The sequence below is a fragment of the Sminthopsis crassicaudata genome, chromosome 2, assembly GCF_048593235.1.
Source record: "Sminthopsis crassicaudata isolate SCR6 chromosome 2, ASM4859323v1, whole genome shotgun sequence".
NCBI classification, from domain to species: domain Eukaryota; kingdom Metazoa; phylum Chordata; class Mammalia; order Dasyuromorphia; family Dasyuridae; genus Sminthopsis; species Sminthopsis crassicaudata.
Window position 1 is genome coordinate 230,693,744 of NC_133618.1, and position 14,770 is coordinate 230,708,513.

The 14,770-nt window shown below is 40.8% G+C and overlaps 1 protein-coding gene and 1 long non-coding RNA gene across 2 annotated transcripts in view; one reads left to right on the top strand and one right to left on the bottom strand.

Annotated features, from left to right (window-relative positions):
• KCNK15 (potassium two pore domain channel subfamily K member 15) overlaps positions 1–2,613 on the bottom strand; it is a 4,089-nt gene extending 1,476 nt beyond the window's left edge. Inside the window, exon 1 of the mRNA XM_074285059.1 lies at positions 2,035–2,613. Within this exon, the coding sequence (XP_074141160.1) occupies positions 2,035–2,317 (283 nt within the window). The 5' untranslated portion in view covers positions 2,318–2,613. The remainder of the gene's footprint in view (positions 1–2,034) is intronic.
• Positions 2,614–2,955: 342 nt separating this feature from the next.
• Positions 2,956–11,405, top strand: LOC141555550 (uncharacterized). The gene is made up of 2 exons (XR_012486252.1): positions 2,956–3,181; positions 10,815–11,405. It is a non-coding gene; the product is annotated as an uncharacterized LOC141555550 (long non-coding RNA).
• Positions 11,406–14,770: the final 3,365 nt, after the last annotated feature.

The window sequence follows — 14,770 nt, forward strand, 5'->3', positions numbered from 1 at the left end:
CAACATGTAACCTAGGGTCCCGAGCAAAGTAGGAACTTAATACAGTTTAATTGAGTTTAATTGGGAAGGCGTAAGACCTGACTGGGAGACATGATGGATTGAACCCAGAAAAGTGTAAGATGGAAGCTATAAGAATACAAATAGACAGGCAGTAGTGGTGCTTCCTCATAAATATAACCTCACACAATTCTGGTCTCCTTTCCACACCATTTCACCCCCTCCTCATTCTACAGAGAAAACAAGATCTGTGAACACTCATTCCTTGAAGGATCCTTTGGCCTGGAAGCTGATTCTCAATGAGACAGAGTCCTAGGAGAGGCCAGACGCCAACAGGAATGCTAGCAAATGTTCAGTGTCCCCTCTGAGGTAAGAGAGAGCATTCCTCTCATTTCATCTGGGCCATTTTCCATCTATCTCTTTTCTATGACCCTAGTTAGGCCCTATTATTTGAGAGGCATACAGAAGGGGGAGGGAGGGAGAGAGAGGGAGACAGAAGAGGAGAGAGAGGGGGAGGAGGGAGAGAGGGAGGGAAAGAGGAGGAAGAGGGGGAGGGGGGAAAGGGAGGGAGGGAGACAGGGAGAGAGAGAGGCAGGGAGGAAGAAAGGAGGGAGGGAGGGAGGGAGAGAGGCAGGGAGGAAGAGGGAAGGAAGGAGGGAGAGAGAGAGGCAGGGAGGAAGAGGGAAGGAAGGAGGGGAGAGTGAGGGGGGAGGAAGGGAAGGAGGAGGAAGAGGGAGAGGGAGAAAAAGAGAGAGAAAGAAAAGAGGGAGAGGGAGGGAGGGAAAGAGAGAGAAAGAAAGGGAGGGAGAGAGAGGCAGGGAGGAAGAGGGAAGGAAGGAGAGAGAGAGAGAGAGAGAGAGAGAGAGAGAGAGAGAGAGAGAGAGAGAGAGAGAGAGAGAGAGAGAGAGAACTTAGATGTAGATAAAGCAGTGAAGAGGAAAGCCAATGACCAGAACTAGGCCCTCAGGGCTTGGAATGGACAAGCAAAGTTAACTTGCAGTTAAGTCTTAGGTGGAAAAAGCTCTGAAGTTAAAATCAGAAGACTTTGCTTGATTCACAATCCAGTTGTTGCCACTTATTTGATAAAATAAGTTATTTCTCCTCTTTGTGTTCAGTTTCCTTATTTGTAAAAATAGGGGTTTGGAATAGATCGTATTCCTGGTATCCTATTATTCTGTTCTGGGTTTCAAGAACAACTTTCCAGAGTCCAAATCCTCAGAAACATTTTTGATCTCAGAGAGAAGAAAGGGAAAACAGAATGACATAGTGCATCTGAGGGCTGGAGGAGGGAAAGGGCTCGGAAAGGAGGAAAGATCGTAGTTGTTCTCTCTTTACTGCTGAGGTCCAAAGCCGAATCCGAGGCTCCATCGGGGACTGCCCTTAAAAGGAGACTTTCTCCAAGCTATAGATTGGAGGGGAGGCAAGAGGAGACATGACTTCCAGGACTGAAGGTATTTGGAAGGAAAGTGCCCACTCCCTTGTTGAGTTCTAATGAAAGTCTTCCACCTCCCACTACCCACTTCATCCAAGTCAACTTCCCCAAGTGACTGTGTCTTCATCTTGGACTAAATTGGGCTTCCCTGTTTTCCATAACAATAAAGTTACAAAGATGCCCAGCCTTAGTCCAGTAAAAGGAAAGAAGCTAGGAGAAAAAGAAGAAAGCATATTGAAAAAGTGTAAGGGGTCTGGAAACTCCCCCCCTCAAACACACACACACACACACACACACACACACACACACCACCAACCCACTCATACAGAAGCCATGGTATTTGACCCTTATAGGAAACTTGGTGTTCACTTAGTGTAGTCCCTTCATTTTAAGGAGATTTTAGATTCAGACTGGAAATGACTGCTAAGTGATAGAGATGGCATTCAAACCCCGTTTTCAGACTCTGCGTTAAACCAGTGTGCACAGTTTGACACTCGGTCAACGCCCCCCTCCCCCCGCACTCCTGCTCCGGCGGTTTTCGCCGGGCTCCTGAGGGTGGGGAGAGGGACCAGGCCTCCCAGCAGGGACTGCGGGGCCGCGCTCACCGATGGTGGTAATGACTGTGATGGCGAAGTAGAAGGACCCGGCGAACTTCCACTGGCGGCCGGCCCGGTGCGGCTCCGCCTGCAGCACCAGGCGCTCCAGCTCGCGGTAGTCCTCGGCTGAGAAGCGATATTTCCTGCGAAACTCGCTTCGCTTCTGCTCCAGGAGCCGCTTCCGGGCGCTCTCCGTCTCCGACTCGAGCGCGTCGAACACCGCGGCGCCCACCAGCAGGTAGGAGAAGGTGCAGAGGATGAGCGACGCGGTGCGCACGTTCTGCCGCTTCATGGCGAGCTAAGCCTGGGCCCCAGACCACAAGGAAGGACCCTCTCACTGGGACAGTCTCATGGCCGGGGGGCGGGGTCTCTGCGCCCCTCACAATCACACTGCCGCCCCTAGCCACCCCTCCGCTTTGTTGGAATAGTCAGGCTACGGGGATGGGTCCCCGCTTCTAGCCTGCCGCCCAGTGAGCGGTCCGTAGCTCTCTGCTCCCGCCGGCCGAGCCTCTGCTCGGCGGCCGTCCACAGTCCGAACCCCGACGGCAGCGCCGAAGCGCAGAAGCTAGCACCGCGTCCTCCCGGAGCCGAATCCGCAGGAGCGTCTCCCGCGACCGCCGCAGCTATCTCCGAGGCGGGGCTGTTCCCGGGTCTGCGTTCTACTGGCTATTCCCCCAGCTGCTCGCTCCTCCCCTCTCCAGCTGCTCCCAGACCCAGTTAGCTGGAGATTGTATGAAGTAGAAAAACTGGAAGGGACTTCAGAGCCCAATCCCCTATTTCTACAGAGAAGGAGAGAGCCCCAGAAGAGGAGTGGGTGGGAAGGGACTTGTCCAATGTCACCTGAAAGGTTAGGTCTGGGCTAGAACTCAGGTCTCCTGACCCCCTTGCAGGCACGGGGGCGGGGACAGTTAAACGGAGAGTCCGGAGATGGGAACGAAGTCCGGCGGCTCAGCACCTTTCACGGCTCACCAGACTGAGCTGTAGGCGAGGGCGGCTCTAGGTGGGAAGGCTGAGCTGATACCTTCCCGGCTGGCAGAATGGGGGAGAGAGGTAGTTTCTTTTGATTCAGTCATCATTGTCATCTCCTCACAAGTCAGTTTTCAGCTCCTTAAGGTCATCACCTCGGAACTAATTCTTCCTCAAACTGAGACATCTGGCAAGTTCGTATTCATTCTCCCATCTGCTAAGTCCCTCCAACTTTCTCCTGGGCTGGACCATATGGTCCCTATGCCAGCTTCAGCGGGTGGGGAAGGAAAAAGAGCAATTCAAGGCAACCGTTCTACTTCTGCGATTTATCCCATTCTCTCTCCTTCCTCTCGTAACTTACCCAGCTCCTCCGCCCCCACCCCATCCCCTTCCCAATAATTTTCAATCTCTCCTTATCTACGGGTTCCTTCTGCTGCCTACAAACATGGCCAAATCGCCAACGTCCTCAAAAAACTTCGTCTGATCTTTAAGTCACTATTTAAGTTATTGCTTATTATTTATTCCATTATCTGGCACAACCAAAATTATAGAAAAAAGGCTAGCTACATTCCTTGCCTCCTCTTTCTCTCCTTTCTCTTATTAGAACCCTTTGCAATCTGGCACCACATTTCACCAGTCATCGGAAGTTTTTCTCTCTAAAGTTACCAGTGATCTTTTGGTTGCCAAATTCAAATAGCAGTCTTCTCAGTCTTCAGCCTTCTTAACTTCTCTGCGCAATATGACACTGCTGACCACCCCTACAGGATTACCTTTTCTCTGGGTCTTCCTGACACACTGCTCTCTCTTGTTTCTCCAGCCTTCCTGGCCATTCTAGTCTTCTTTGTTGATTCATCACCCATATTCCACCCCCCTTTGTATAGATCTACTTCAGGACTTTGTCCTAGGTCTTATTTTGGCTGTGGAGCCTTTCTCTCACAAGCAGACATGTCTTTTAAGCCCTTTTCCCTGCTATCCTATATGGGTTGTCTTCCTCATTAAAATGTAAGTTTCATGAGATTCTTGTTTTGATTTTGCATCCCCAATATTAGCGCAATGCCTGACACATAATAAATGACTGATCTTTCTAGCTATAGCTATCTATCTCTTAGTGATTACAAAAGCTTCCAAAAACCCAGGTATCATCTCTAAGCATGATAATTCCCAGAAAAAAATGAGATAATGAATGTAAAAACATGTGCAAGCCTTAAAAAATTATATACATACTAGCGATTGTTTTATGTAGTTACATATGTAAATAAATTTATATTCATATAAATGTATACATATATGTATCGATCGATAAATATCCAGCCCTAGTTTCCCTCCTAACCTCGAATTCAAATCACCTATTAGATTTTTCTAACAGGTTATCAGTCAGCAAAAAAAAAAATAAAAAAAAAATTTAAGTGCTTACTAGATATTGTTCTTTAAACATCATATCCAAAACAGTATTTATTATTTTCCCTCAAAAACTTTCCCCTGTTCCTAACTTTTCTATTTTTGTTGAGAGCACCACCATTCTCCCATTCATCCAACCTTCATTTTCCCTCAATCAGTTGTCTTAACAACTCTACTAATACCATATGTCTTTTTATACTATTATTTTCAATGAAGATCTGCCTTCTCTTCCTTTCACTATACCCAAACTGAGAAAGAAAGAAAAGTAAAACCTTTATTGCAAACATTGATAGTCAAACAAAACAAATTTCTATGTTGGCCTTGTACAATTGTGTTTGTGTGTGTGTGTGTGTGTGTGTATGTGTGTGTGTGCACGTGCATACATGTGCACCTCAATCTGTACTTTATCAGGAGATGGGTAGCATGCTTCTGGCATCATGATTGACCAGTGTGTTGATCAGAATTCCTAAATTGTCGATAATATTTTAGTTGTATAAGTATCCTTCTAGTTCTGCTCACTTTTCTCTACATCTCTTCATTCTAGTTTTCCTATGTTTCTCCGAAACCATTATCTTCATCTTTTCTTACAGTACAATAATGTTCCATTACATTCTAATACCATACTTTGTTCAGTCAATTCTCCATCAGTTGGGAAATGGCCAAACAAATTCTGGTTTCCAATTCTTTTCTACCAGAAAAAGAGCTGCTATTAAATATGTAATACACATTTGATCTCTTCTGGGGGCACAAAACCAGTAGTGGTATTGCCAGGTCAAAGGGCATGCCCAGTTTAATTGATTTTTTGGACACAATTCCAAGTTGCTTTCCAAATTGGCTGGACCAATTCACAGCTCTAGAAATTATGCATCAATATACTTGGTTCTGTCTTTCATCCATCTCTTCTCTGTTTTCACACCACAGTGATCCTTGTTTATGTTCTTATTTCTTCTTACTTAAATGACTGGTCTCCCTGCTTTAAGATCCTCCTGTTTCCAAACTATCAAACTTCTAAAATGATATTGCCATAGCAGAGGTCTAATAATGTCAGTCCCCTGCTCAAGAAGTTCCAGTGACTCCCAATTATCCTTTTAAAAAATGTTTTTCATTTTTTTCCAATTATACATCAAAACAATTTTTAACATTAAAAAAAAAATTTTGAGTTCCAAATTCCATCCCTCCCTCCTTCTCTTCCCTCTCCCCTCCCTGAAACTGAATGCAGCAATTATCTTTTGAATAAAATACAAACCCCTTTATCTGACATTCAAAACTCTTATGATCTGCCTTCGACCTACTTTGTGTTATTCTAGATTCCAGTCAGGTTGGCCTACCTGCCCTTCCTCAGATGGGCCACTCTATCTCTCATTCCTGTGCTTTTTTGCGCAGGCTGTCTCCTGATCCCTGTAATGCCTTTCCTTAAATTGCTTACCTTCTCAAGGAGGGGGGAGAGGAAAGAGGGAAAAAGAGAATTTAGAATTCAAAATTTGAAAAAAAAAGTTAAATTTTTGGTTTATCATAATAGAGAAAAAAATAAATGTAAAAAAAGAAAGGAAGGAAAAAAGATACTTCCTTGACACCTCTGCTTAGTGAAATGCTTAAGCCCTTTCAAAGCTTAGTTCAAGTGCCAGAAGAGGCCTATTGTGATCCCTACATTTGTTGTTGGTTCTTCCTTCCTTTCTTCTTTCTTTCCTTCCCTCCTTCCTTCCTTTCCTCCCTCCATCCCTTCTTTTTTCTTTCTTTTTTCCTTTCTTTCTTTCAGACAGAGTTTAATGACTTGCCCAATCACAAGCTAATAAAGTATCTGACGCTGAATTTGAACTCACATCCTCTCTATGCACTGTGCCACCTAGCTGTCCTTCCCTCCCCTATTCCTATGAATTTATTTTCTATATATTTTATATTTATCTATGTGTGTTCATGCTACTTCCCCTTTCCCAATAACATGTAAGCTCCTTAAGAGCAGACACTGTCTATTTATATCCCTAGTGCCTAGCACAGTGGCTAAGACAATGTACATTTAATAATTACTTCCTAAATGAATGATGCCAAAATCATTAGATCTCTTCTGGTTTAAGTCTGGAAAGTGTCTTAGAAATTAAGTCATTCCATCTTCTCCTTTACAAATGAGCAACTGAGTCTCAAAGAGGGTAATTGACTTGTCCAAAGAGCCATGTTTAGAACCCAGGACTTCGGCATCCCAGAATGCCTAGACCTCTCTGATCCTGAACATAAACTCTATTTACAACATCTTAATAAGTGGCCATCTGCCCTTTCTTTGAAGGCCTCTAGGAACTCTCTGCCTCCCTTAGAGCTTCCTTAAGGGAAATGTAATTGTTCTGTAGCTGTAAAGTGTATTACCCAGTCCTCCCTTCAGAGAATCCCAGCCAGATTCACAGTGTATCCTTTGCCAGGCTGGAAAAGTGGCTGAGCCCTGGCTCAGATCCTGAAGCCCTGGTTAGGAAACATTCAGAGCTTAAAAAATTAGGGGGATCCCCACTGATATTTACTGATGGAAATGAGAAAAGGAAGCTCCCATTTAAGAAGAAGGGGTATTTGGTCAGGATGTACACCTTACCAATGTAAAATAGATGTCATATGGTATAGGGGAAAGAAGGGTCTCTAATAGAGCCAAAGGGTTCAGTGTGACTATGAATTAAATTCAACTGTAAGAGCAAGTTATATGTTCAGGGATTCTGCTGTTCAGTCGTTTTCAGTCATATGCAACTTTTTGTGAACCCTGTTTGGGGTTTTCTCAGTAAAGATACTAAAGCAGTTTGCCATTTCCTTCTCTAGCTCATTTTACAGATCAGAAAACTGAGGCAAATAGAGTTAAGTGATTTGCCCAAGATCATACAGCTAGTCTGACTCCAGGCCCAGAGTTCTGCCCACTATGGTACCAACTAGCTGCTCTCTGGGATTATAATCAGGACTAAATAGATGTACCCATGATTTAGAAGGGGGATATGGAAGAACAGGAATTAAATGAAGGAACATGGCCTCCCTGGCTACTAAAAACAAAACAAAACAAAATAAAAAACAAACAACAAAAAACAAACAACAACAACAACAACAAAAACAAAACAAAACAAAAACAAAACAAAAAAAAACAGGATTAGATTTTTAAGTCAAAGAACTGGGTCTGTATCACTTTCTGCCACATACTTTTAGTTGTCACATAAACGCTTTGGGCCTCAGTTTCCCTATCTGTAAAATGAAGAAGTCAGACTTAAATAGCTTCTAAGGTCTCTGCCAACTATAAAACTCAAGATGTTTTACTTTCCAATATCTTCTGCAAAAACTCCTTCCTTCCCTACATTTCTTTTCTTTTCCCTGTGCCTCTACCAACAGCCACTTATGGGGATGAGTTATTGGACCCCATCTCCTGGCCCTGTGCACAGCCTGGAGCTAAAAGGGATTTAGCATGGAGGCAGTCAGGTCGGGTCAGGCTGCTTGCTGACTTTGCTTTACATTTGGCATTTTCTGCTCAGCAACTCTATTTTAAGCCTGAGAAGTGTGGGGTGTTTTTTTTTTTTCTCAGCTTGGAAAAATTTCAGCTGAGCAGCCGCCAGGCCCCAAGCTCCTAGCAGTACTCAGAGTCCCCCCTCCTCTTCCCTCCTCCAACTTCCTCAGTCTTCTCCCACTACTTCTTCCCTCTCACAGGGACTCTGAGACAAAACCAGAGAGACAGGGAGAATGGAAAGCTCCACCATCCCTCGGACCCTGGATCCTCAGTCCTGTGAGGTAGACTGGGAACTCAAATCTACCTTTTCCTGAGCCACAAATCTATATTGCTCATGTATATAACCATCCCTCACCCACATGCAGTAAGTGCCTTCTCCTTTCCAAAGCTGCTTCAACTCCATTATCTCATCTGAGAAGCAGCTTGGGATAGTGGATAAAGCATTGGACTAGAATGAGGTCCTAAATTTGGATCTCACCTAAGACACTTAATAACTGTGTGACTCTGAAAAAAGTTACTTAACTTCTCTGAATCTGTTATCTCATCCTTAAAATGAAGGTCCTATAAGATCCCTTCCAGGGGGAATCTATTATCCAATGATCATGTGATTCTCATGGCCACCTTAGGAGGGAAAGAGTGGGGCAAGTTGTGTAATCTCCATTTTGCAGATGGGGAAAATAAAGTCCAGAGAAGTAGTGATGTGTCTAAAGTAATTTAGTGGTATAAGGGCCTCATTTCAATTAGATGTTGATGATGGTGATGATTTCTCATAGGTCCTGACTTCTTGCTCCTTGGGCATTAAGACAGCTAGGTGGTATAGTGACTAGGACTAGTGTAGTGATATCAGAAGGACAAATTTTAAACCTGCCGCAGACATTTACCAGATATATAATTTTGGGCAACTTTTAATATCTGAACCTCAGTGTCTTTATTCCATAAAAATGGGGATAACCACAGAACCTACCAGGCCAGATTGTGAGGATAGAATGAGATGATATATGTAAATTGTTTAGAAACAAAAAAAAAAAAAACAACATAATATAAATATAAATTACAGGCGATTATTATCTCATTTGCCTAGAGACCTCTAAACTGGAGAGCTATAAGACTTGAATTCAAGTTTGAGCTTCAAATTCTTTAAGTTGGCATCCTTTCTTTCTTTCTTTCTTTCTTTTCTTTTTTCTTTTTTCTTTTTTTTTTTTTTGCCTCAGCAATTGGGATTAAGTGACTTGCCCTGGGTCACATAGCTAGGAAATGTTAACTGTCTGAGGCCAGATTTGAACTCAGATCCTCCTGACTTTAGGAGTACTCTATCCATTGTGCCACCTATTTTTTTCTTTTTAAAAAAATAATCATAACTTTTTATTTTTCAAAATACATGCAAAGATAGTTTTCAATACTCACTTTTGCAAAATCTTGGTTTCCAAATTTTTCTCCTTCCCCTTTCACCTATAGCAAATCCCCTTTTCCCCAGACAGCAAATAACCCAATATAGGTTAAATGTGTGCAATTCTTCTAAACTTATTTCCACATTTGTTATTGAGCTTCAAGTTGTACTAAGCTATGTGACCTTGGATATATCATTTCACTTCTCTACCTAAATCTTCATCTTAACAATGTCAGTGGTGATATAAGAAGAGCTTACATTAAGAAATGTGAGCCTCTATTATCTTCAAGACTTCAAAAATCAGAGTGTGTATCAATGACTATAGCAGATTGCAGCTCCTCCCTAACTTAACAGATGATTCTGTAAGTTTCTGTGACCATCCATCAGCTCTGGGCTTTCATAGCTTGTTATAGTAAGACTTGTGCTTAGGTGATTGTCCCCTAAAGTTTTATTGTCCCTATGGCAGGAAATTTAAATATGTTCCTGGTTTGGAGAAAGGGGACAGATACTGACAAGCTCCAGGAAAGACTAGAAGCTATTTGAGGGGAAGGAATTAGCCTCTGCTTACTCTGGCATACCCTGGTAAGAGGTCTGACTAAAAGCTTCAACAGCTCAGCTCAGTTCCCATCAGCCCTGAAGCTTATTCAAAATAACTCAAACTGAACTCTCCAGAGAGCTGCCTATCCCAAGTGGATAAGGAGTGATAAGGCGCTAATGAGACACAGAACTAGGGCCACTGTAGGGTTATTTCTCCTTAGTTATGCATTTATTTTGGCTTCAGACTGAAATGTCCCAGTTCAGAGTTTTCCTCCCCAGGCAAATCCTTTGGAGGAAGGGCATGTGACTGGTGCTAAGTAAGACAATTGGGACTGAGGTGATTAGGGTGACTCCTAACGGATCAATCCTAAGAACCGCACTTTAAAACTGGAAGGGACCTCAAAGGTCTAGTCCAAATCCTTCACTTTAGAGGAAATTGAGATAGAAGAAAGCTAGTTAAGTGACTTGGCCAAGGTCATAAAAGTAGCAAAACTGAATTTAAGCTGTTCTTTATAAAGAATAAAAGTAGCTCCCTTAAAGTTTTTCCATTTACTTTGACTCTTCACAATGAAGTGATTCAAGGCAATTCCAAAAAAGCTGTGATGAAAAGAGCCATCTCCATGTAGAGAGAGGACTGTGGAGACTGAATATGGATCAAAGCATAGTATTTTCATCTTTTTTGTTTTTATTGTTTGTTTATTTTTTCCTTTCCTGAGCTTTTCCTTCCCTTTTGATCTGACTTTCCTTGTACAATATGACAAATATGGAAATATGTTTAGAATTGTACATGTTTAATCTATATTGGATTGCTTGCTGTCTTTGGGAAGGGGGAGGAGGAAGGAAGAAAAATTTAGAACACAAGGTTTTACAAAGGGCAACGTTAAAAACTATCTTTGCATGTATTTGGAAAAATAAAATACTATTAAAAATCTTTTAAAAAGAAATGAGATAAAAGCAAAAATAAAACGTATTAATATCATTAAAAAATTTTCTGTTTAATATTGCATATTCTGATAGAAAGTATTGTTATTTTTTGTCTTTCAGTTTTGAAGAGGACCATGACATCAGGGAAATAATGCTATGACATACATGTGAATTGCATAGAGATAGAAAATGAAAATTTTACAATCAGAAGGAACCTCTGAACACAGAATGTCAGAGTTGGAAAGGACTAGAAAGGTCGTCCCATTTTAAAGCTGAGGATCGGAGGGCAGAGAAAAAAAGTGACTTATTTGTTCAAGATCATGCAATGAATCAGCAGTAGAGCTTGGGAAAGGACTTAGGTTTTCAGATTCTAAGACTAGTGCTTATTTGTAAAATGGAGATGATACACACTTGCATTCTCTACCTTCTGGGATCTATTATCTCCTTTTTGAGATTACTTTATATCAATTTATGGGTCACAACCCCATATGGGATGAGTAACCGAATATGGAGGAGATTGAAAAAATTTTGTTAAATTTTGGTAAAAGGTTTCTGAATGCTCTGTGTACTGCGGTATCAAATATTCCACCAAGATTTAATTCTTTATATAAAAATTCATCTCATTACTATGCAATTTTTTTCATTTTTAATAAATTGTAAAATTATGTGTATGTCAAAGAATTGTTTTAAAATAAATTTCTTTGTGATTTATTATCAGTAAATGTTGAGTTTGTATATCTATTTTATATACTTATATATCCGGGGTTGTCTAATAATTTCTCAGGCCAAAAAGGATTTGAGAGTGGAAAAAGTTTAAACCCTTTTTAACTTTATTTATCCATATACAAATTGTAGCTTTTCAATAGAATGTAAGCTTCTTAAGGGACCATTTCATTTTGTCTTTCTTTATCTTTAATTAAGCACAATAGCTCAGCTCAATATCTTAACACGTAGTAGGTACTTAATAAATGTTAAATTATATTGAGTTGAAAGTAATGAAAGAAGGAAAGAAACATTTCATTTTTCTCTGGACCTTGAGCTCAGCACAATAGCTCAGTTCTATTTCATGGCACATAGTAGATGCTTAATCAGTGTTGAATTGCACTGAATCGAATTGAAAATAGGGAAAGAAGGAAAGAAACATTTATTAAGAAAAAAATTTTATTAAGCATTTACTATAGTGCTGGGTCCTAAGTGCTCAACAAATAACTAATTTGGTCCTTGGTTCTAGAAGTTCCATTTTACAGTTGAAGAAACAGAGGCAGAAAAAGATTAAATGCTTTGCCCAGGATCACACAGCTAGCAAGTGTCTTAGTCTGGATTTAAATCCAAGTCTTCCTGACTCCAGGCCACAACTCCATCCATTATGTCACCTAAATGTTATAAAAACCCTAGGGAAATGTCAGCTGCTGTAATGTAACATGAATGTTACAGTTTTCATTAAAACAACAATGATAATGAAGAAAAAAGACTCAAAGCATGTTGAAAAAGCCTGAGAGCATGTGGAACACAGAGAGTCTCACTCTGACTTGGTTGGGTCTTTCTGACTCTGAGGCATCAATATGGGTTTATTCATTCTGTTTATCCTAGAGAATCAATAATGTATTGAAAGGCTGTGTGATGGTGTGGAAAGCTCTCAGGACCCAGAGTTGAGAAATCTAGGTTTGAGTAGCATTTCTACCATCCACCCCAACCTCCATTCTGAAGCTCTAGACTCTATGAACTTATGTTATATTGGGTCTGCAAAGAGCTTAAAAAACTTCAGTTCCTGCTCAGTCTCATTGTTCTCATAAAACCATGCCTATGAAAAAAAAGAGTGACTGAAGATATGTGAAAGAAAATATGGAAATCTTCTTCCAATTAAGAGAAGGGGAATGAAGACTACCAAGATACCTCCTCTTATGTATATAAGCTGTGAGCCCACCATCATTAGGGATCTTTGATCTGAGAGAGATGGCCAAATGACCATCCTTTTATTAATAACCCGCTGGTCTTAATAAAATAACCTACCAAGAGCCATATGTCTAGACAAAAAAAAATGTCTTCCATGATAGCCTTCAAGGCTAATTCTGATATTTTTTACAGTGCTTTAATGTTTCAAGTCTGAAAGAGATAGTTTTCAGAACAAAAGTCAGTCTTATTTCATGTATCACAGAATAGAGCCATGAACCTATCTCTGTGTACTTTCCCTATAAAAAAGGCAAAGACTTGAAATATATAGTTAGTGGTTTCAAGAAGAATTGGATAAACTGTGTAACCTTATAGAAAATATTTCTATTCTTTGACCCTCGCCTCATTTTCTTATTCAAAGCAATGGTAGAAAGAGAAAGTATTTTACACATACTATATCTTATCCTCACCACAACCTCAGGAGGTAGGTGGCATTGTTATTGTAGTTACAAATTATCTTATAGGTATATAGGCAGTATAGTGGATAGAGCACCAACCCTAAAGGCAGGAAGACCTGAGGTCAAATTTGGCCTCAGACACTTCCGAGATGTACAGTTCCAGGCAAATCATTTAACCCCAATTGTACCCAAACCCACATTAATTATCTCATTTGATCCTCAAATACTCTGAAAGAAAATTTAGTCCAAGTATTATACTTCTATCCCCATTTTACAGATGGACATATCTATATAGTTAGAGGGCTGGAAAGTCATCTTGGCCAGCCTCCCTCATTTTGCAGGCAAAGAAACTGAGGCTGAAGGGTAAGAGGTAGGATTTGAACTCCAGGTCTCTTTCTACCATTGCTTTGAATACAGAAATGAGGTGAGGATCAAAGAGTAGAAATGTTTTCTATAAGGTTACACAGTTTATCCAATTCTTCTTGAAACCATTAAATTATATATTTCAAGTCTTTGTCCTTTTTTTGTGGGGGAAGGACACAGAAATCAGTTCATGGGTCTACTCTATGATACATGAAATTGAACTGACTTTTGTTTTGAAAACTATCTCTTTCAGACTTGAAATGTCTCTAACAGTAGCCTCTAAGTGAACAAACCAACTCTCATAGCCCAGTGAATCCAGGGTCTCAAAACTAGATTTCTTGATTTCAAATGCAATATTTTCTACCTCTTCAACTAACCCAGTAAAATAAAAAAAAATCCACAGGATTGTTCTTCCTCTCTGCTCTTTTTGATTATATATCCTTTAATCTTATTACCTCTTGTCCTCTGTGTTTCTAGATTACAGAGGCCTAATTCATCTTCATCAGAAACAATGCTTAATTGACTTTTACAAAGTGGACAATAATCCATCTGACTGCCCCTAGTTGGGGCCTGCTCTGAGTGTATTTGTTATTATGTTATCGTAGAGAGGCTTGGGAGTTTCCTGGGTACCTATCTCTAGCTTTATGTTTACCATCCATAAAATAGACACTGCAAGACACCCCCATATTCCATCCTGGGATCAGTCTGAGGCAGACACAGCATAGAGAGAGGTCCATGCAGGAACCACAAGGCTGCATTATACTTGCATGGATTTGCAGTCTTACCAGGAGGTCAATCTAGATCACAACTTCTCCATGCTTTCTCATCCTCCATGACTCTCCTCCATGTTTTCCCATATATCCACATAAGGAATATATTGCTAGAGGCCTCAAACTATTCCTACATCCCCATGTTATTGATAACATTGTTTTCTTTCATTATATAATGTGCTATGAGAATAATGTCAGACACCTCTGAGGTACCACTTCATATTTCTCAGACTGAGTGAGATGACAGGAAAAATGATGATGAACACTGAAGGGGATGTTGGAAAACTGGGATACTATTGCATTATTGGTGGAGTTCTGAACAGATCCAACCATTATGGAGAGAATTTGGAACTATGCCCCAAAAGCTATCAAACTGTGCATGCCCTTTGATTCAGCAGTTACTACTGGGATTACATCCCAAAGAGATCATAAGAGAAGAAAAAGGACCCACATGTGCAAAAATGTTTGTGGCAGCCCTTTTCTTAGTGGCAAGAAACTGGAAATTGAATGGATGCCCATCAGTTGGGAATGGATGAATAAGTTATGGATATGAATGTAATGGAATATTATTGTTCTATAAGAAATGATGAACAGA